The following is a 22,733-nucleotide window of genomic DNA, read 5'->3' as shown; positions in this document are numbered from 1 at the left end:
GGAGTCCTGGGATCGAGCCCCACATCCGGCTCCTTGCTCAGCGGGAGGCCTGCTTCTCCCTCTCCCACTCCCCCTGCTTGTGTTCCCTCTCTCGCTGTCTCTCTCTCTCTGTCAAAAAATAAATAAAATCTTTAAAAAAAAAAAAAATAAAAAAAAAAAATAAATAAAAAAAAAGAAATTATCATCCTGGGGTGCCTGGGTGGCTCAGTTGGTTAAGCATCCAACTTGTGATTTTGGCTCAGATCATGATCTCATGGACGGTCAGATCGAGCCCCGTGTTGGGGGGGTGTGGTCCAAACTCAGCAGGGAGTCTCTTGAGATTCTCTCTCCCCCCCCCCCTTTGCCCCTCCCCCCGCTCGTGTTCTCTCTCTAGAATATTAAAAAAAAAATTATTATCCTTTAACACTGTACAAAAACACTTGTTTCTAAACAGCGACAGATCTTCCCAGAAGTCAACTCTTAACCACTATGAGTAGCTAATATATTTATTTATTTTTAAAGATTTTGTCAGAGAGAGAGAGAGAGAGTGCACACAAGCAGGGGGAGGGCAGGCAGAGGGAGAAGCAGGCTCCCCGCTGAGCAATGAGTGCGATTCAGGACTCGATCCCAGGACCCTGGGATCGTGACCTGAGCCGAACACAGACGCTTAACCGACTGAGCCACTAAGGCGTCCCTCTGTTTAGATTAAGATCTTAGGGCCTCAGACACAAATACAGATACATCAAATTGCTTTAGGTACAAAAACATGAAACTTCCCATTTTCAGTATTCCTCCCTTTGGGTAGATCCTCAGAAATATCCAGGAGAAGTACAACTGATCCTCCTTACTTCCAAGAGGCCTTGGAGTTGGAGAGCCTGGGTTTGTGGTCCAGCTCTTTCCACCTGTAAGCTCTATGACTTTGGGCAATTTCCTTAACCTATTTTTTTAAAAAGTGTTTTTATTATGGTAAAATATGTATCACATAATATGGATCATTTTAACCATCTACAAGTACACAATTCAGTGGAACTAAATACATCTGCAATGTTGATATAACCATCACCACCATCTATACCCAAAACTTTTTCATTATCTCAGCATAAACTCTGTAGTCATTAAATAATAACTCCCCATCCTCCTCTCCCCTGTTCTACTTTTCTGTCTCTATGAATGTGCCTATTCTAGGTAGCTCCCATTACATGGAACCATACAATATTTGTCCTTCTGTGTCTGGCTTATTTCACTTGGCACGATGTTTTCTAGGTCTAGCCATGCTGTAGCATCTATCAGATTTTTCGCTCCTTCCTATGGCTGAATAATGGTGTGTGTCTACCACAGCTTGTTTATCCACTCATCATGGCCACCTGAATTGTTTCCATCTTTTGGATCTGGTGAAGAATGCTGCCATGAACACTGGTATCTGTCTGGGTCCCTGTTTTCCACACTCTTGGCTATACACCTAGAAGTGGAATTGCTGGGTTATATGGTGGTTCCATGTGTAACTTGCTGAAGTACTGATGAACTGGTTTCCACAGGAGCTGCACCATTTTATGCCCCCACCAGTTTCTCCACATCTGCACTGCTTTTTATTTTCCATTTTTAAATTACAGGTATGAAGTAATATATCACTGTGGTTCTCACGTTAGGCATCTTTTCGTGTGCTTACTGGCCAGCTGTCTGTCTTCTTTGAAATGGCTATTCAAGTCCTTTGTTCATTTTTGAATTGGGTTGCTTCTGTTGGTTGAGTTGTAGAGTTCTTTATACATTTCTGGATCTCAATCCCTAATCAGATACAAGATTTGTAAATTTCTTCCATTCCGTTGGTTTTATTTTTTTTCTTTTCTTAATAGTGTCTTTTGATGCACGAGAGTTTTTAATTTTGATGAAGTCCAACTTATTTTTTCTTTCGTTGCCTGTGCTTTTGGTGTCATATCCATAAAATTATTGCCAAATTTAACGTTATGAGGATTTTCCCTAACGTTTTATTCTTAAGCTCTTAAGTTTAGGTCACTGATCAAAATTTAGTTAATTTCTGTATTTATTTTAATTTTGTATTTATGTATTTATTTTGTAAGGGCCCAATTCATTCTTTTGCATGTGGATATCCAGTTTTCCCAGCACCATTTGTTAAAGACTTTCCTTTCCTTACTGAATGGCATCCCTGATAAAAATCAATTGACCATATATGTGAGCCTTTATTTCTGTGCTCTCTATTCTATTCCAATGGTCTATACGTCTGTTCTTATGTCTGTACCATACTGTCTTAATTAATGTAGCTTTATAAAAGATTAAAAAGTTAGCAGGTGTGAATCCTCCATTTTGATCTTTTTCAAGACTGTTTTGGGTATCTGGGGCCCATTGCAATTCCACATGAATTTGAAGATCGACTTTTCCATTTCTGTGAAAGAGACTATGGAAGTTTCAGAAGAGACGGCATTAAAATTGTAGATCTTAACAACGTTAAGTCTTCCTATCCATGAACATAAGATATCCGTCCATATACTTAGGTCTTCTAAAATTTCTTTCCAGCAATGTTTGGCGGTTTTCAACATACAAGTCTTTCACCTCTTTAATGAGATTTATTCTTAAGTACTTATTTTTTTTAGATGCTATTGTAAATGAAATTGGTTTTTCATTTTATTTTTTCTCATCATGCTAAGTGTAATCTTTAATACCCCCCCCCCCCCCCCCCCCCCAGTTTGTTCTCTACAGTTAAGAGTCTATTTCTTGGTTTGTCTCTCTCTCGTTTTTCTTCCTTTGCTTCTTTTGTTTCTTAAATTCCACAAAGGAGTGAAATCATATGGTATCTGTCTTTCTGACTGACTCATTTTGCTTAGCATTATACTCTCTAGCTCTATCCATGTTGCTGTAAATGGCAAGATTTCACTCTTTTTTGTGGCTGAATAATATTCCACTATATACATATGTATCTTTATATATATATCTTCTTTATCCAATCGTCAGTTGATGATCTTCTTTATCCAATTATCTTCTCTAACCAATCATCAGTTGATGGACATGGGCTGCTTCCATAGTTTGGCTACTGTAAATAATGCTGCAATAAACACTGGGGTGCATGTATCCCTTTGAATTCATGTTTTTATATTCTTTGGGTAAAAACCCAGTAGTGCAATTACTGGAATGCAGGGTAGTTCCATTTTTTAATTTTTTGAGGAAATTCCATACTGTTTTCCACAGTGGCTACACCAGTTTGCATTCCCATCAACAGTGCATGAGTAATTCCTTTTTCTCCACATCCTCGCCAATGCCTCTTGTTTCTTATGTTTTTGATTTTAGCCATTCTGATGGGTGTGAGGTGACAGCTTATTGTAGTTTTGATTTGCATTTGCTATTGTAAATGGAACTGCTTAGTTTCCTTTTCAGATTGTTCATTTCCCTTATTGTCTTAAGCTTCCACTTCCTCATCTGAAATGAGAGAAATAGTATCTACACCTCAAATGGTTGTTACAGGGATAATGAACATAGGATATATAGGAATAATGAAAGCACAGTGTAGACACTAAGTTTAGACTTCACCAGTCAGCCTCGCTTAGAATCCTGACAATGGCATTTACTGGCTGTGAACCCTGTAAACCCTGCATAGAGCAAGCCTGTTGGCACCATTTTTCCATTGCATTTGATCACTTTGTCTCTGAGCCACATTTTGGTCATTCTCACTTTTTCATCATTATTATATGGTGATCTGTGATGTTACTACTGTAATTATTTTGGAGCACCATGAACCAGGCCCATGTAAGACGGTGAATTTAATCGATAAATATGTGTGTTCTGACTGCTCTACCGACTGACCATTCCCATCTCTCCCTCTCCTTGGGCCTCCCTGTTTCCTGAGACTCAGCAATACTGAAATTAAGTTAGTCAGTAACCCTACAATGGCCTCTAAGTGTTCAAGTGAAAGGAAGAGTCACATATCTCTCATTTTAAGTCAAAAGGTAAAAATAATTAAGCTTAGTGAAGGAAGCATGTCTAAAGCCAAGGCAGGCTGAAAGCTGGGCCTCTTGGCCAAACAGTTAGCCAAGCTATAAATGCCAAGAACAGTTCCTGAAGGAAATTTAAAGTGCTACTCCAGTGAACACATGAATGATAAGGAAGTTAAACAGTCTTATAGCTGATATGCAGAAAGTTTCAGTAGTCCGGAGAGAAGATCAAACCAGCCACACATTCCCTTAAGCCAAAGCCAAAGCCCAGTCCAGAACAAGGCCCCAACTCTCTTCAATTCTGTGAAGGCTGAGAGAAGTGAGGAAGCTGCCGAAGAAAAGTCTGAAGCTAGCAGAGCTTGGTTCATGAGGTTTAAGAAAAGCAGCCTCTCCATAACATAAGAGTGCAAAGTGAAGCAGCAAGGGCTGATGGAGAAGCTGCAGCAAGTTATCCAGAAGATCTAGTTAAGATAATTAAATGAAGGTGGCTACAGTAAACAACAGATTCTCAAGTAGACAAAACAGACTTCTATTTGAAGAAGATGCCATGTAGGACTTTCACAGCTAGAGAGGAAAAATCCATGCCTTCATAGCTTCCAAAGACAGATGAATCTATTAGGGGCTAATGCAGTTGGTGACTTTAAGTTAAAGCCAATGCTCAGTTACCATTCCAAAAATCCTAGAGCCCTTAAGAATGATGCTAAATCTACTCTACCAGTACTCTACAAATGGAACCACAAAGCCTGGATGACAGCACATCTGTTTACAACATGGTTTACTGAATATTTTAAGCCCTCTGTTAAGACCCACTGCTCAGAAAAAAAAGATTCCTCTCAAAATATTACTGCTCATTGACAATACACCTAGTCATCCAAGAGCTCTGATGGAAATGTACGAGATTAATGTTTTCATGCTGGCTGACACAACATCCATTCTGCAGCCCATGGATCAAGAAATAATTTTGACTTTTGAGTCTTATTTAAGAAATACATTTTTGTAAGACTATAGCTGCCATAGACAGTGACTCCTCTGATGAGTCTGACTGAAGTAAATTGAAAACTTTCTGGAAAGGATTCACCATTAGAGATGCCATTAAGAACGTTTGTGATTCATGGGAAGAGGTCAAATATCAACATAAACAGGAGTTAGAAGAAGTTGATTCCAACCATCATGGGTGACTTTGAGAGGTTTAAGACTTCAGTGAAGATGTGGTGGAAAGAGCAAGAGAACTAGAGTTAGAAGTGGAGCCTGGAGATGGGACTGAATTGCCGCAATCTCATGACAAAACTTTAATGGATGAGGACTTGCTTCTTACGGATGAGCAAAGAAAGTGGTTTCTTCAGATGGAATCTACTCCTGGTGAAGATGTTGTGAAGATTCTTGAAATGACAACTGAGAATTCAGAATACTATATGAACTTAGTTGATAAAGGAGCAGGGGTTTGAGAGGACAGGCTCCAATTCTGAAAGAAGTTCTACTGTGAGTAAATGCTACCAAAGAGCATCGCATGCTGCAGAGAAATCATTTATCAAAGGAACAACCGATGTGGCAAACTTCACTACTGTCTTATTTTAAGAACGTGCCTTCAATTTTCAGCCAAACTTTCAAACAACCTGATCAGTCAGCAGCCATCAACATCAAGGCAAGATCTTCCACCAGCAAGAAGATTATGATTTGCTTAAAGCTCAGACGATGGTTAACATTTTTAGCAATAAAATATTTTTAAATTAAGTAATATACATTATTTTTTTAGACATAATGCCACTGCACACTTAACAGACTACAAGACAGTGTAAATGTAACTTTTATAGGTACTGGGAAACCACAAAATTCATTTGATTCACTTTACTGCGGTGGTCTGTACCCGAACGCTCAGTATCTCCAACGTATGCCTGTATCCATTTTCTTCACTACTTGTCAATGAATCTATGCATTACTTCCACACTGAACGCATCTTTACTGGTCTGCATCACAAATTAAGCAAATTCCTAACTTCTAAGAATTGCATTCAATATCCATCACTATAATATATGCCAAATTACCTTTCTAATCAAAGTTCCCACTATTCTGGAACGCCTTCTAGGCTGAAGGAGTGAACAGCACCCAGACCACAACTCAACAACATTTATGGAGCAAACTCTTGAGTAAGAAACTGGGCCCTAGGTTCCTTATCTGTAGAATGAGAAACTAGATGAGGTCTAATCTTGCCATACCAACTCATCACAGTGTCTTACATAACACAGCTATTCAGTTATGCCTGCTGAAATAAATCTTCAGAACATCTCTGGACAAATGACAAATCACCAAAATAATTACTATTTTGATTTGTCAAAAGATTACCTGTCTTAATATGCTGGTTTTGTAAACATAAACATTTTTAATTAGTGAAAATTAATTATATAGTAATATTATTACTGAATGATTAAAAATCAATCTTTTTAATCGGTGAATCCAATCACACTGGGCTCCTGAATGAAACATGCAGATTTGTTTGAACTGTTATTTGTGTGCATTCATGTAGGAGGTGTGTTATTAGGTATACTAACAGCTAGTTGGCAGAGGGGTCATCCATGAACCAATAAAGGGGGATAGTGTTTACATCTCATCTCTTTAGTGTGGGTATGCACACATGGATCCAGACTGCATTTAGGATGAAGAGAAAGATTTGTATGGCTGCAGTTATAAAAACAACTTTTTTTTTTTTTAAACTGAGTCTACTTTAAAAAGGGAGATGAGATGCTGAGATTATAAGTGGTTTTGTCATTTCTTACAAGACAGTACAAGCATGTGCCTTGGGGCTAAACTGACCATGGATACAATGCTTCTGAAAGCTTTCTCTTGGGAAGGCAGAAAGGGGAAAACAAAATACCTTAAAAACAAATCAGAAAAACCTGAATATTTCCAACTGTATAATTTGTGCTGTCAGTTTCAGGTTAATCTTTTCCAGAAAACCATGCTCCCAGCCAAAGGAAGCGTGTGCTAAGTGCGACTGAGATTCAAGTTACTGACCAGGGCTGCTAAGGCATTTGTGCTTGCATATTTTCAATCTGCCTTTTTTTTTTTTTAAAGGAACTAGCTCTAATGGAGAAATCCGTGGTTCAAATGCCCAGAAAACCCCTCATGCTAGCAATAAAATCTTTTAAGTGCCTTTTGCCTATATTTAATTCATTATTTTGGGGATGAACCTTAACATAACCAAATACCTTTTCTTTCAAATTCACCTACTAAACATTTCTACATAGTAACTATTAAGATATAGATGGAAATTATGTTGTAAAACATTTCTCAATTTTAGTAGTAGTTATCTATTCATGAAAACAAAGAATATTAAAATAGAATACCTGGAAAATATTTCTTCCATCTGTTTATCCATTCCATTTAATTCTGAGATGTAAGCAAATGACCATTTGTCTCAATTTACTAAAAGCAATTTTATTTATTTATTTATTTATTTTTTAAAGATTTTATTTATTTATTTGAGAGAGAGAGAATGAGAGACAGAGAGCACGAGAGGGAAGAGGGTCAGAAAGAGGAGCAGACCCCCCGCCGAGCAGGGAGCCCGATGTGGGACTCGATCCCGGGACTCCAGGATCATGACCTGAGCCGAAGGCAGTCGCTTAACCAACTGAGCCACCCAGGCGCCCCACTAAAAGCAATTTTAAAAAGCTACAATATCTATAAGTAAAATGAAGCTTTCAATGATCAATTCAGTGCCTCACAGCACTTTAAATACCAGCACACCTGAAACATTACACATCTAAAAATTATTTGTTTATATATTGACTTCATCCAATGGACTATACATATTTGTTAGAGGAGTCTTCTTTCATCTGCTTCCCAGGTCTAGTCTAGAACCTGGCACACAGTAAATGTTAGCTGACTCACTCACTAAATGAGTTAAAATTACACAAGGGTCCGGGACATAGGGTCTTTGTACAAGACAAAGGAGCATGGACCATTGTCTCTAAGCAGGTTTTGCGCATTAACACATCTCACTTCCTGTATTAGAGATTCAGAATATAGTCTTGGGAACGTTTTTGGATTATCAGTTAAAAGGCAGAGACTATTTGTAATATTAAAAATAAGTACTGTTTTAATATCTTGTAACTTAAAAGGCTGGTTTTGATCATATATGACAATAACACTCAAAAGGCCATGACATCTTCCTATATGATTCATTAAATGAAACAATGGCTTTTTAATTCTTTGACAATATTTGACTTTCCTGTCCCAAAACAGGGTTTAAATAACAAATGTTTGTCTCCTATCATACGTAAGTAGGGTTTTTCCCTCATTGTCACTTCCTTCCGGTCTACGTAGGCAAACAAATCTTTCTTAAATCAGGCTAATATTGATGAGGCAACAATGAGTAAAGTAGTGTAAATGTCAGAAAAGATTATTTAGTATATCCTCAAGATACTGGCAGTATATATACCAACATGATATTTTCTTTTCAGCATTAAAGCACCACTTGATTTTAGATGTTTGTACACAATATGCTGCTTAATAGGCCTCCAAATGCAAAGTATTTGCCACAGAAAGTCTCAATCTCTAGATTTAATTTTTTTTTTTTTTTTTGGTAATCTTGGTTTGTAAAATCCAATTAGCTATAATAAAACCCTACAAACCCCACAGCTTTAGAAACCAGCAAGCCAGGTGCATTGGGACTAAAACTCTCTTAGTCCATATTCCTCAACAGTTAACCTTAGTTCCTTTGACTATTAGAAAATTGTATTTGTCCTGAGCCACTAATACAATCAAAGGAAAGATAAGCATGAACAGGTGAAACAGGACTTTAAATACTGAAAATGCAAAACTGGTTTAAAACTTCTAAGCCCTGTCTGTGCGACCTGGGTGTCTGATAAGAACTCAGCTCAAGTATGATGCATGGACAACAGCACGAACTTCAGTGTTGGATTAGAAAAAGCCTTCTGACAAAGTTCCTTAGATCGTGATGACTGTTGAATCGTTACAGCCTTTTAGATTAGTAAATTCTATAAGAATAAGCAGAGATTTTCAAAGTTGTGCTGCTTAAAGATTAGGGAAATGTAGGCCAATTTAAATCCAGCTTCCATGAATACTAACACTGGGATTTGTCACACAGTGTTCAAAGACCTCTTAACCATCAGACACAGGCATCTCTTCAGAAACAGATTAAAAATCTGACTTCTCGGTATTATAACAATCTAAAATAAACAGCCAAAGCAACTGGTGTGTGGTTTTTGGGTTCAGAGGCACACACCCAAACTACTCTCTCTTTTTTTTCTCACCAGAAAGGAAGATATGGGATTCAGGTTCAGGCATTTGAGGACGTTTACATGTAACTGGAACCAAGTAATAGGAAACTACTCCATTATCTTTGCCTCACTAAAAACAGCCTTTAACAAAGTTTTTATGTCCCCAAAGAAACAAACAAGAACACTGACAAAATCCACATTAAAAGCTGACAAATAAAGGTTGTTTCAATGGTTGCTAAAGAATTACTCATTTGCTTGTGGGTCTTATTAAGCTTTTATCCCCTGAAGGCCCACCCAACAGAATAATGTAGCTACTTTTAACTGTTTCTGCAGCACAGAAATTTCCACTCTCTATTAACAACCAAACCACAGGTTTTCTTTAGAACTCTAAACAAACTATTTCAACTCTCAGAAATGGGGTTTGTATTAATAGAAATGAGATGTATAAAAGCCTTCTTTAAGCAAAAAATAGAATCTTAGAGCCATCTTCAAGATGACCCCCAATAATCCCCACCTCCTAGAATTCACATGCCTGTGTAGTGCTATCTCTCACTGTACCCGGGTTGGTCCGTGCGGCCAACAGAATGTGGGAGAGTGAGGATTAGAAGAGACTGTAGCTTCTGTCTTAGACTCTGAATTTCCCTTTTCATGTATCACACTCATGGGGGAGGGGGAAGGAGGAGGGCCGGTGTGCAGGAAGCCAGTGGCCATGCTGTGAGCCTATGTGGTGAGAGACTAAAGACCTGGCTAATGGTCAACAAGGAACAGAAGTCAGCTAACCACCATGTAAGTGACCTTGGAAGATCTTCCCTGAGTTGAGCCTTAGTTGGCAGACAGCTTGACTATAACCTCATGGGAGGTCTTGAGCCAGAACTCCCCAGCTAAGTTTAAGCTGCTCCTGAATTCCTGACCCACAGACATTGTGGGATGATAAATGTTTGTTAAATGCTTTAATCTACTAGATTTTAGGGTAATTTGTTACACAGCCTTAGATAACTAATGTAAAATCCAAAAGATAAAGATAGTTCTGCAACAAGTAAAAGACTGCTCCAAGAAGTCAAAGATAAAAGAATTTAGCAAAAAGTTACATAAAGCTCCGAGGTCACTTCCTAATAACATTATATACAGTATTCTCCATTAAAAAAGAAACGCATTCATGACAGTGGACAAGAGAATGGGTATGACTGAGATTTACAGAAGACTGATTAAAAAAAAAAAACTGAAAGGATCAAAACACTTGATTCTCCTGCAGAAACAGCTTCCTGTTTTGGTTACAAAGGAGCCACACTTAAAATAACTATCATAAAGGACACTTAGGGCCTGAGAAATCAATGGCAGGAAGCCACAACAAAGAACCTTGAAGGTGGCCTGACAGAAGAGGACTCCTCCTGGAAACGGATCCAAGAAAGGCTAAGAGAAGAGCTAGCCTCAGAAATGAGCGGGAGGTAAACGGACAAAAGCACAAGCAAGGAGCAGGCATCCAAACCCCTTAGCACACGGTTCTTCCCATGGCATCTGACCCCCTGGCAGTAGCAGTACTAAGCTGACTTAGTGGCTGTGGCAGGATACCTTTCCTCCCCCAGTTAGCAGTGTGGTGCACTGGAAGAATTAAAGTTAATGAATGAGGAGAACTGGTGCTATAAAATTCAAATATTTTATCTTGATGCATTTTTAACTGTAAAGTTGTCTGGAAGGGACATACCAAAAAAATTAAGGATACTATATCTACCTCCTTCCACTTAATATTAGGTTGATTTTACTGCCATACACAAGGTAAATGTATCAGAGAAACAATACATGTCAAAATGCAACCCAGTCAAACTGAGATCCAGACCAAACTACAGAAATTGCCACAGAGTTAGATCTGTGGTCTAGCCAGCATTTTATGGTCAGCAGGGTCCCCAGGGAATCTATCATGAAAGGACAGGCATGTTTTCACTGACATCAAATCCTATGGCTTATGACTCAAACCACCCAACCACTCGGCTTTTTTTCTGACTTACAGCTTCTATTTTCCTAGGGACTGGGAAACAGATAGCCAAGTTTATAAATATGTATCTGTTAACAGAATCAAACAGGCAAGGCACAGTGTTTATTGGGGAATGTTGTGAAGGGATATGAACTGAATCCGAGGCAAGCTAGCCAGCTACTGAGACTCCTGTACAAATGAGATTTTATCATAGTCAATTAGGTGAGGAGTGGTGGCCCAAGGGCACAAAACAAAGGCTATATAGGCTGGTAATTTCTTCACAGGTTTTGTTTTCTGCCTACTTTGGTTATCATCATTATTTCTATTCAACATCTTCTTGGAGGTCCCATCTAGTGCATTAGGGAAGACATGAAATAAAAGGTATAATGACTACAAAGGAAGAATAGAAATTGACATTATTTGCATTTGTGATGACTGACGGTGTATGAAGAAAATCCAGAAGAATCTACAGTTAGAATTAACAAGTCAATTTTCTGGATATGGGTGAATACAGTATTCCCATACAGTAGCAACAACAAAATCAGAAAATAAAAAATTAGAAATACCATTTACAATAATATACATACACAAAGATCAAATAACTAGGAATATATCTAAAGAAAAAATATGCAAAAGCTCATCACCGAAAACTATTAAAACACTTAAAACATTTATTAAGACTTAAATGAAGATGGTCATAAATTAGGAGATATGATAATATCAAATTGTCAATTCTCCCTAAACTGATGTACAGATTCAATGCAGAGTCAAACTATCAGGAGATTTTATTTATTTACTTATTTATTGGTGGAAACTGACAAGCCGATTCTAAAATTTACATGGATATTTGAAGGACCTACAACAGCCAAGGCAATCTTGAAGAACAAGCTGGAGGACTTACACTAAACTAGCTATCCAGACTGTATAGGGTGTCATTCTTGAAACTGTGTATGATGCCATCACTGGAAATTTCATCCCAAGCCCAGAGTACCTATTCACTTCTCACACGTTAGCTAGTTTAATTCATTTTTCCTATAAGTATCTGTGATCTTCATAACATAAACACAGTATTGCTTTAAGTGATTTTTAAAAGCTAATTTATAATGGCATCTTACATATCTCATGAATAACCATTAAATCTGTGTTAGTTCTTTTTTTTTTTTTCTAACTTTTCAATCCTTTCTATAAAATAAGAAACTAATAGCTTGAGGTTAAGTTTAATGTAGCTTCTCTAATAAATACTGTATTTTTCAAAAATAGAGCCTGCTCCATATTCTGAAAAACTCTAAGAATTGATTACAACACAAATCCTTTCCTGAGGATAATTTTTGATGAGAAACTCTTACCAGATGCTAAATGGACACATACGATACAGAAGTACTTGAACAAATGGACATTTGCCCAACTTTTTACAGAGAAACATCCAAGGATGCAAAGTTGAACAAATCAGACATTTGTGTACGTAGCAAAAGGCAGGCAAAAAGGAGAATAAAACTTTAGCCACATACATTTTTTTCATCTCCCAACCCAACTAATATCCCAGAAAGGAAAAGAGCAATTCAGAATACACTAGTAAACATGCAGAAAACATGGGCATCACTGCTTTTATGAATTATTTCCCATACTTTATGGGTAAGCAACCGAAAAAGGTAAAATATTCCTCCTCTAACGTGGATCAACTATAAATCCCACCAGGCTTTTAAAACTCCGTTATTATTTGTTCTGTTTAACTGCCAGTTCAGACCCCACAAATACAAAGACAACTGTTCCCAGACCAGTGTTTCTGGGCCTACTCCAGAAAGTGTGTTTGATACACTGGAGGTTTCTGCCTGTTTTGAAGCTTGTGGCCTGAAATTACTTTTCTTCCTGGCAGTAACTCTAAGTCCAGCAATATTTTTAACATTAAAAATAACTCCCTCACTACATTCCTTGAAATTTCTAAAACAACTGTCCTATTTTATACTCTAATTTTAAAGAATTCATTTCTTAGTGAGAAACTTTCAATTATTAAGCCATTTGAACTTTACAGCATAAAAACCTGTTATCGACCCTTTTGTAGGAATTTTCCTTTTGGATTGGTTGAGTTGATAAACACTAATTTCAAGATACCTTATAATTATCTCACTAAAATCTGGAGGAGTCATTTACAGTAAACTCAAGGGCATCTTACAATATTAGAAGTAGCTTAGAGTCCATAGGCCTCTAATGAGAACCATAACCAAAAAGACAAGGATTTATCCTAATTATTTATTTATCTGGATGACCTAGGTAATATCTTAACTACTTAAATCTGCTTAGGTATGTTATCATGTGAGATTTGTTCTGTGAATCATGGATTAAGAAAAAATAACCAGGGGTGCCTGGCTGGCTCAGTCAGAAGAACATGTGACTCGATCTTGGGGTCCTGAGTTCGAGCCCCACGTTGGGTGTAGATAATTACTTAAATAAATAAAAACTTAGAAACAAATAAATACATGTTGCCATGAAAAACTGCATGTTCCCACATAGCTCACAAGTTGTTTGAACGAGTTCTTGAATATTTCAGGGTTATCTTTAAAAGCTAATATGGGGCGCCTGGGTGGCTCAGTTGGTTAAGCGACTGCCTTCAGCTCGGGTCATGATCCTGGAGTCCCGGGATCGAGTCCCACATCGGGCTCCCTGCTCGGCAGGGAGTCTGCTTCTCCCTCTGACCCTCCTCCCTCTCATGCTCTCTGTCTCTCATTCTCTCTCTCGCAAATAAATAAAATCTTAAAAAAAAAAAAAAATTTTAAATAGCTAATATGATCACAGACATTATTGGAAATATGCTAATGGATATATGTATAAACATTAAGCACTGCATAACTATGGGAAGTTTCCTTTGGCAACAAATCCCTCTGAATATATTTGTATAAATCTCCAAACATACCATCTCAATCCTAAACACAATTTCCAAAATAACTAGATAAACTCATTTCACTGTCTGCCTAGAACAAAAAGACATAGGCTCAGGTGCTTCAGCCCACAGCACAAAGGGAGTGTTCTAGAATAAAAAGGGGGAAATTCAGGAGGATCTAGGCCTTATATTTAGAAAGAGAAGAAGGGGAAAAATACCTCAGTTCTCCACTGTCACTGTCAGCTACGCCAGTAATTCCATTCTTGATAGGCTATCATTCACCTAAGGCACTTTTTAAAAATTCAGATTTTTGAAAATGATGGCCTGAACATGTGTTTATCTTTAAACTTCCTCTCCAAATCCTACTAAAATGACAATTAAGAAATTAAAAAAGTACAAACCCTTAACAACAAAAAGAGTAAGAAAGAAGACAACAGCTAATCAGAGATGCTGACAATATTTTGGAAAACAGAAAGTGGGTCGACAGGAAGGAACAAACATTTAGGCTAGAGAAAGGAGAAACCTTAATGTTATCCATAAAATGCTATAAAGGCTCAGGAATTTGAGGTACCCCTGAAAATATCAATGAAGAATGGTACTAACAGAAAAATGTTAAAGTCTGTGGGAGAAACAATTAGAGCTTAAGATCCCTACGCCCACTCCATATAGCAAGGACACCACCCCTCTCCAGTTCAACAGAAGATGGGAAGCTTATTTCTCCCTGGAGAAAATGAACCAGGGAGGTTCTTGGCACCGTGGGAGCAGGGGTGAAGCATCATACTGGCAATTGGAGGATTATATGAAAGTCCATTCTTTTGATGATAAAGTGTAAAATGCACTGTGCTTAGCAACAGAAGGAAAAACAGGGAAGATGTTTACATCAATTCCACTAAGTGTATCACAAATTACAGTTCTTCAACAGCACTCATCAAACTGTTCTAGAAAGAGCTATGGAAGTGGCAGAACATCTAATAAACCTCTTCACTATAGAAAATTTCAATTCCCTACTACTCAAGTCATGTTTGTTAAAGCAAGTTTTGGCAAGTTGTGTAGCAGCATGATATGATGAACGGAGACCCCGTATGCGTCTGCAGCAAGAAGTTAAAACATTCTAACTGGGTACCAATGGAAATGTTCACATTTGATTAATTTTAGGAATAGAAATCTTCCCTTTCTTTCCCTATCACCACCTCCACGTTATTTTTTTAAGAAAAAAAAGTTTAAATTACATTTTAATTGTATACCTATCGAAGAAAACGTGTGAGGAAAACAAATTATGACATATAAAGCTCTTCCAGAGTATAAAGATCTACCCTTGCAGTATTTGGACGGCTTGGATTTTTAACTGGTGTAATAACTTTCTATGCTATAAATACTGAAAGACTTTACAACAGTCTGGATCAGAAAGAAAAAAAGAGAACACCAGAACCCATACATAAAGCACACCATCATAAATCTGGAGAAATGTATGATATCCTTAAAGCACTGATACTGAGTATTATTCCAGCTGAAACTCTGTACTATTTGTAAAAGAGAATCCCCTTGATAAAATACATCAATGCTGAGTTACTACTTACTCGTTGGATGTATCTACTGGTGGAGTAGTAGGTACCACTGCTCCAAGGGCTACCCAACACCATCCCTCCATATTCAACTTTGTTTGCTATTGACTCCTACCACCAAGCCCAAGAGCCCCAGATCAACATCACAGACCTTCTCCCTCAGCCACATCAGAACGGTCCAACTTGGCTTCTTTATGTTGTCCTTCTGCGACCTTCACAGCAACAGCTCGGCAAATGGCCCCAAACTTCCTGTCCAGAGATCGAACCCCTGCCTCCCTGGTATACCTGTCATCAAAGGAAAATATTTTATTTTTGGCTAAACACCACCTGTAAAAACAGAAATAATATGATTAACATTTATACTAAGGAAACAGTATACATTTAAAAGTTCATTACATTTTCTTAAGTACTAACTTCCTCACATTTAAAAATTCCTCATTAAAGTACTGTTATTTCTTAAATATTCAGATGTATTTTCAGCTATAACTTTCCCCTTCATAGGGATTTTTATCTTTAACTATTATCCTATACTTAAAAACAAATCCTTGGTTCTTCAATTTATACTGCCAAAGTAAATTTGGCAGCACATAAGATATCATTTACTCCTTGATGGTATGTGTAAGAGCTTTCTTAAGCAAAATTAGTCAATTTAAGAAATTTCTACATGAATTTATTATACTTGAAATATTGCTGAAAGAATCAGAAAAATAAAATTGTCCCAACTAAAGCAAAAATTAATCTTAGAAAGAAATCTAGTTTTTACTAGGAACTGTGCTAGTCACCTCTATTCAGTGTATTTTCTTAGAGACTTCTAAAGAAGGAAAATATGCTGATATAAGCATAGTGAATTTGTGAAGAAGATTCTAAATGTGGTTAAGCAGAGCTGTCTTAAAAAAACTTATGTTAGACTCAAATTCTATATGCCACTTCATAAACCATTATATAACACAGCCATTTTTGGCCATCCAGCTTTGAATGGATTTGAATAGGTAGCATCAGATAGAGAATATAGATTTATCTGAAAAACTGGATTTGATTAGGCACTCAGACACATATTCTAGACTTTAGGGAATCAGATCTCAAAACTTCTGAGAAAGGACAAATAAAAACTCTTGGCAAAAACACTCTAAAGTAAAACTCATTTCAATCAAAGGGATAGGAGGAGGTAAGCATAAAGTCCGTTATTACACAACTGCATATAATTTCAGTAAGGAAGAAAACAGGGGGGCATGTTAAAAATAAACAAACCAACATCTAAAAACAAAAACAAAAACCCAATGTAACTTTCTAGACAACTCAACTGATGAGCTCAGATTAAAGGTCTGGACAAAAGATGAAAGAAGAAGGATTGAGGAAGCTTACAGGAGAATGACATGAACATGAAGAAATAATACCAGGAAGTTCAGAATAAACTTTCAGAAATAATGACATCCATAACAACACAAATGAAATACTGTTCTTTTTTCTTTTTTTCTTTTAAGGTTGTCAGAATAATGGGTCAGGAGCTAATGCAGACAGTATAACATTAACAGCTGACTGAAAGAAACGAGACACAACCACCCCTATTTAGTATTTTTAAACCAAAAAGGGAAGAATCACCAGTATTCATAAGAAGTGGCTGATGTTTCCTCCTATCTGTGACATGAGCATGAAGATGCTATATATGTCAATTTCTAGAGGACCTAAAACTAATGATAATCAAGATGGAAAAAAATTCATTTGCTGCAACAGTAGCTGAGACCAACAAAAAAATATACGTAATTGCAAACTTCTACATTTGGGTTTTATAAAATTCAACCCTACCCTAAGAGTACAGAATGAGACAGACCAAATTTAGCAGAAATTCCTATGAAAAACAACTAAAGATGTTCAGTAACTGTAAGTGCAACAGGCAAGAGAATAACCTAAAAGAGCTAAGAGTCTTGAGACACAGTCATAAAATAATATAATCAAAATAGGAAAGCCGATGGTCTTATACCATAAACTACTCAGGCTACATGTGAAATACTGAGTTCCACTCTGTGTTTCATTTTAAAGGGGACACTGATTTCACAGGCAGCATTCAGAAGACGACTAATCAGAAAGGTGAAGCCTTGAGAGTGGGTCAAGAGGAATGGTAAAGAGAAAAGGAATATTTAGCTTGAGAAAGAGAACATTTATGGGAAGTGGACCTGACTTTTTTTTTTTTTTAATGCCAGAAGGGCTGTACAAGGGAAGAATTTACCCTTAGATTCCAAGTGCACAACTAGAAAATTATAGGGAGGTGAACATAAAGATTATTTTGTAACAATTTATTTACTTACAGAGGAGTAGACAGCAGTGAGCCATCTAGCACTGGAGGAACTCAAGTAGGCTAGGTACACAGGGAGGGAGGTGGGACTAGATGAGATCTAAGACCCCCACCCCTCCTCCTGAACATTATGGGTCCACGACTATGGCACACAAAAAGATGAAAAACACATCAAAAGATGAAAAACTGTACCCTAATCTCGGTAACTAATCAAATAGCCAAAACTGCTTGGAGTAGCAAATACCTGTGCTGTTTTTAAAAATATTAAAACTGTTCAGACATTTCTTAATGTCCATAGCTTTTAATATTTGATGTTTTGAGCTAATACATATATAAAAAAGAAAGAGTTCTCCAAGCAACAACTGGGAAATACAAATAATGATTACTTTTTGAAGTCATTGTTATTTCGATCCAGATATTTTTATTCTCTCACTCATATTTTACAGATGGGGAAGCTATCAAAAAGGTTAAGTGACTTGTTGAAAGTTACCCAAAGGTATCAGGGGTGTTATCTGGAATAATATTATTGTTGGAAGACTTCGGCATATAAATCACCTAATTTATTTCTCCTGGCATTATCCACACAATGAATCACAAGTTAAGCAAAGGAACTCCCAGGTCAGATCTAGTCTTACTGTTTTGTGAATAAATTTAAATAGACTTCCAAATAGACTTCTATAAGAAGGCTGGCTTAGATCAAAAAGCAGTCTGACTGGCCAAACTCTAAGTCAAAGTTCAAAATGGAGAGATACTTTGCTTCTCCAGAAAAACAGCAGTTACTGTGAGGAGGACTGCGCAAGGAGTGTTTGGCAGCCTGACACAATTTGCCAGATGATGCAATGGATCTGTAACGCTGAGCCAGGAAAAGTAAGAGTCTGTTGCAGGTATAAATTCTCAACAGGGTATATTTTCCATTCAAACATGCAATCTATAAATCAGACAAAGCAATACTCTACTCAGATAATTTACGTACTGCTTGCCACGGGCTTAAGCACTTGGTAGCTAACTTGGGAAAGCACCCTCTCTATCGTTCTGGTGTTAATTCCAAAAATGAAAATTATAAGGATTTTTAAAATCTCTCAAGGAGAAGAAAAGAAAATCTGAATAACTTAAAACAGGTGTTTCAAAGTAACAATGCAATTCTTAAGAGAATTTAACTTTTAAGATCCTGGGGCATATAAGGTGTCTCAATATTTTCCTTGTTTTTGATTCTTAATTTATCAAGTGAATCCCTTAACACCACTCTTGTGAAAAAGCTGAAATTCTGGCTCAACTAAAGTCCTCAGCTATGAAGATACTCTAAGTACTTTCCCTATGAATTTCTGCCTAATATGGAGCCCTGTGTAAATCAAGTTATGGGAATGCTTGCTAGGAATCTGGTGGAGAGAAAGAAATGGATGCTGTGAGTTGCCAGTAAAATTGTTTCCTTTTCAGACTCAAACATTACCGAGGCCTCAGGATGGCTGACTAACCTGGTGATGATGTCAAGAGTAGTAACCTGTGGGATCTGAATCTGCTGAGGAGTCAGTCCATGCTGTTCCAGTTGCTTTGGGATCAAGTGCCTATGGGCAATCTCGATCTTCTCCTCTTGTGTATACCCTAGGAAAAAAGTGATCTTATTTTGCAATTATTCACACAGCTTCCACAGTGCCATGCTTTTTTAAACGAATCAAATGCAGATTTAATGGATCTTGGATTTAGAATGAATTTAAGTGTTACTTCAACTAAGATTATAACCAGAAGAAATTTAATCTCCAATTAGTAATTGTTAAAATTTCCAACTTTGTCCACAAATTAAAAAAGCACTTACAAAGCACAAGTTTGAAAGTCTCTTGATTAGGGCACCTGGGTGGCTCAGTCGTTAAGCATCTGCCTTCGGCTCAGGTCATGATCTCGGGGTCCTGGGATCGAGCCTCATGTCGGGCTCCCTGCTCGGCGGGAAGCCTGCTTCTCCCTCTCCCACTCCCCCTGCTTGCGTTCCCTCTCTCACTGTGTCTCTCTCTCTCAAATAAATGAATAAAATCTTTAAAAAAACAAACAAACAACAAAAAAGAAAGTCTCTTGATTAAATAATGTATCTCTTAAGGAAGAGGAAAACTCTCAGTCAAATCTCTATGATAATTATCTCAACTCAAATGTGAATTTTTACTATTTAACAGGCAAATAATGCAGCTCTTGTCTTTAGCATAATTTCTTACATAAGTAAAACAACTTACAACAACAACAAAGGATTCAAGTAAGTCACTGGTGGATTCCAAGGCAAGAGCTGCAAAGGAGCTATCTTCAGAACCCTGGCTATAAATTTAAGCAACAAAACAGAAACTAAGACACCCCCATAGAAGTTTTTTCCCTATACATATTGGAATTATAGATTTAATTTATATAGTTAAAAGACTATGTTCTTATTTATTTGAAAGCCTCAGTAATACAGATTTACTTTGTCTTCAAATCCTGTAAGAAAAAAATTCTCCCTAAATTAATTGCCCCCTTCTCATTTAACAAGAAAAAAAAAAAAAAGATGAACGGATAAGGCAGTTTTTGAGTAGAAAAAGGAAATAAGAAATGCCCAAACAGAAGATGGGATAATCAAACCTGCAGGAAGAGAATGGCATATGTCTACCGGTACAGCAGCTGTAGAGATTATTTTACTTCACGTCAGTGTATCTTATGGATTCCTGCCTTAACTGGGAGTTTCCAGGCAATTGGGTCTCATTACTTATTTATTTTAGTCTTTTTTTTTAAAGATTTTATTTATTTATTTGACAGAGAGACAGCACAAGCAAGGGGAGTGGCAAAGGGAAAGGGAGAAGCAGGCTCCCCACTGGGCAGAGAGACCGACATGGGGCTCAATCCCAGGACCCTGGGATCATGACCTGAGCCGAAGGCAGATGCTTAACCAACTGAGCCAGCCAGGCACCCCTATTTTAGTCTTATAAATATGCACAAAGCAATTTTTTACTCCATCATATTTTAAAACTAAGTATCGGAACCTGCAGGGCTCACAGAAAACTAAGAAATGCAATTATCATTCACATGATAGTAAAAATTTATTTCAAATTAGTATGAAATACATATTAGATTATATTTAGAATCAAAATATATTTTGATTCTTGTCTATTTTCATTTTAACAAATACCCACTTATGTTTCACCCCTCTAGGGAAAAATAATTCTAAGCAATTAAAAGAAAGTGGAACCACTGGGGTTTTTTAGTGTTAGTAACTAAAGGACTTTATCTTACACACTACAGTGAAGGAGAAGACATGGTAAAAAGAAAAAAATTAGGGAACTACTTGACAGAAACTAAAAAGAAGAGGAATTTAAAAGCACTTTTATGGAAAAGTGAGGCCAGATGTAATAAAGTTCAGCAACTCTTTAGGACTCTCATTCACTTAATGAGAATAAATGATAACACTTTCTCAGACATAGTAAAAACTTCAAAATCTTATAGACAAGAAGCTAAATTGACCATGTAAAGATCTATTTTTGGTTTTTAGACACTCATTTTGAAAAAAAAAAATGATTTTTTTGTATAAGTTTAGAAATTGTCTCAAGAAGAATGTCTTATTTTCTAAGACACTGGAAAACATTTTTTTAATGCCAAGAATTTTTTAATGCAAAGTTAAGTCTAAAATTGTTATGCAAATTTTATTCTTGATGTCTTACAGAACATACACATAATCTTATATGTCATGGTTAAAACAAAGTTTTGTTGTTCCAGACTTTGAATTTACATAAAAGCCGGTTTATACGATACTTAGAACTTTGAAGATCATACACTGGCAAATCAACTTTTTACTCAAATCTCCACAGCACAACTTAAAGGGTTTTGCTCAGAAAGGAAAAATTATCAAATAATGATTTTATTTATGAATCAGGTACCTGGGACCTGAATGATCTCCATTCTGTCCAACAAGGCAGGTGGAATAGTTGCAGTGGTATTGGCAGTAGCTATAAAAAGAACTTGGGAAAGGTCAAAGGCCACATTTAGATAATGATCTGTGAAGTTATGGTTTTGTTCAGGATCCAACACCTGTGAGGGAACAATAAACATTTAAACAAATTCAGTAATTACAATAGAAAGCTAAAACACACATGAAACGCACATGATGTACTAGCAACGTTGGTATTTCTGGTCAATATAGTTAGCTTGAGGAACATGGGGATAACACCAAAACCTGAGCACCATTCTTTACGTTACCCACATTCTAAATACTTAAAAGTGTTCAATGTCAAAATTTTTGAAAATATATAAAAGTAGAGAGAAGCAAAAATTATCCCTTCAAGCTCTGTTCTTAAATCTATCTACTAATGATTGACTGTGGGGTCATAAGCAAGTTACCAATCCTACAGAACCAGTTTCCCTCTTGCTAACACATCCTCTCTTAACTGCTTTGGGAACATAAAGTAAACGTGTAGACTATTTTGAAATTCTTAGGTTAAGACGTAAGATAATCAGTATACTTCTCAAACATTATCAGTAAGTCTGGTTATAAAGTCTTTAACTGAAAGGAGAATTCCAAATAAAAGTAAACTAGTAAAAATTACTATGCTACTATATTCTGATATAGCACAAGGAAAAATTCACTTTTAAATAATGCGTTAGAACAAAACTTTTGTTTTTAATGAGCAAAATATCAGTATCTCTTAAAATATTTTATTTGGGAAATTATATAATTTATCAATTAGATTCTTAAAACTGAGCAACTGGATAAGAGAGAATGTATCTTCTTTAGGTTATTGCTCAAATGCTCCAACTCACAGGCACTCATGGTGGAGAGGTCTACATAGGACTCGGTGCCTTCTACATGTTCTAAACCTTTAACATATTATCACTTTCATTTACACTAGATTAGTATAAATATAAACAAGGTTGATATACAT

At 36.8% G+C, this 22,733-nt stretch overlaps 1 protein-coding gene across 2 annotated transcripts in view; it reads right to left on the bottom strand.

The window, feature by feature from the left end:
* LONP2 (lon peptidase 2, peroxisomal) overlaps window positions 1-22,733 on the bottom strand; it is a 100,711-nt gene that overhangs the window by 20,365 nt on the left and 57,613 nt on the right. For both annotated transcript variants that reach the window (XM_021705833.2, XM_044922084.1), the window contains 3 exons: window positions 21,732-21,882; window positions 19,323-19,449; window positions 15,712-15,845 (listed from right to left, as the gene is read on the bottom strand). In XM_021705833.2, coding sequence (XP_021561508.1) covers window positions 15,712-15,845; window positions 19,323-19,449; window positions 21,732-21,882 — 412 coding nt within the window. The remainder of the gene's footprint in view (window positions 1-15,711; window positions 15,846-19,322; window positions 19,450-21,731; window positions 21,883-22,733) is intronic.

Source organism: Neomonachus schauinslandi, chromosome 16 (assembly GCF_002201575.2).
Source record: "Neomonachus schauinslandi chromosome 16, ASM220157v2, whole genome shotgun sequence".
Taxonomy (NCBI): Eukaryota; Metazoa; Chordata; class Mammalia; order Carnivora; family Phocidae; genus Neomonachus; species Neomonachus schauinslandi.
The sequence above is the reverse complement of the archived record's forward strand: the minus strand, read 5'-3'. Positions and strand labels throughout refer to the sequence as shown.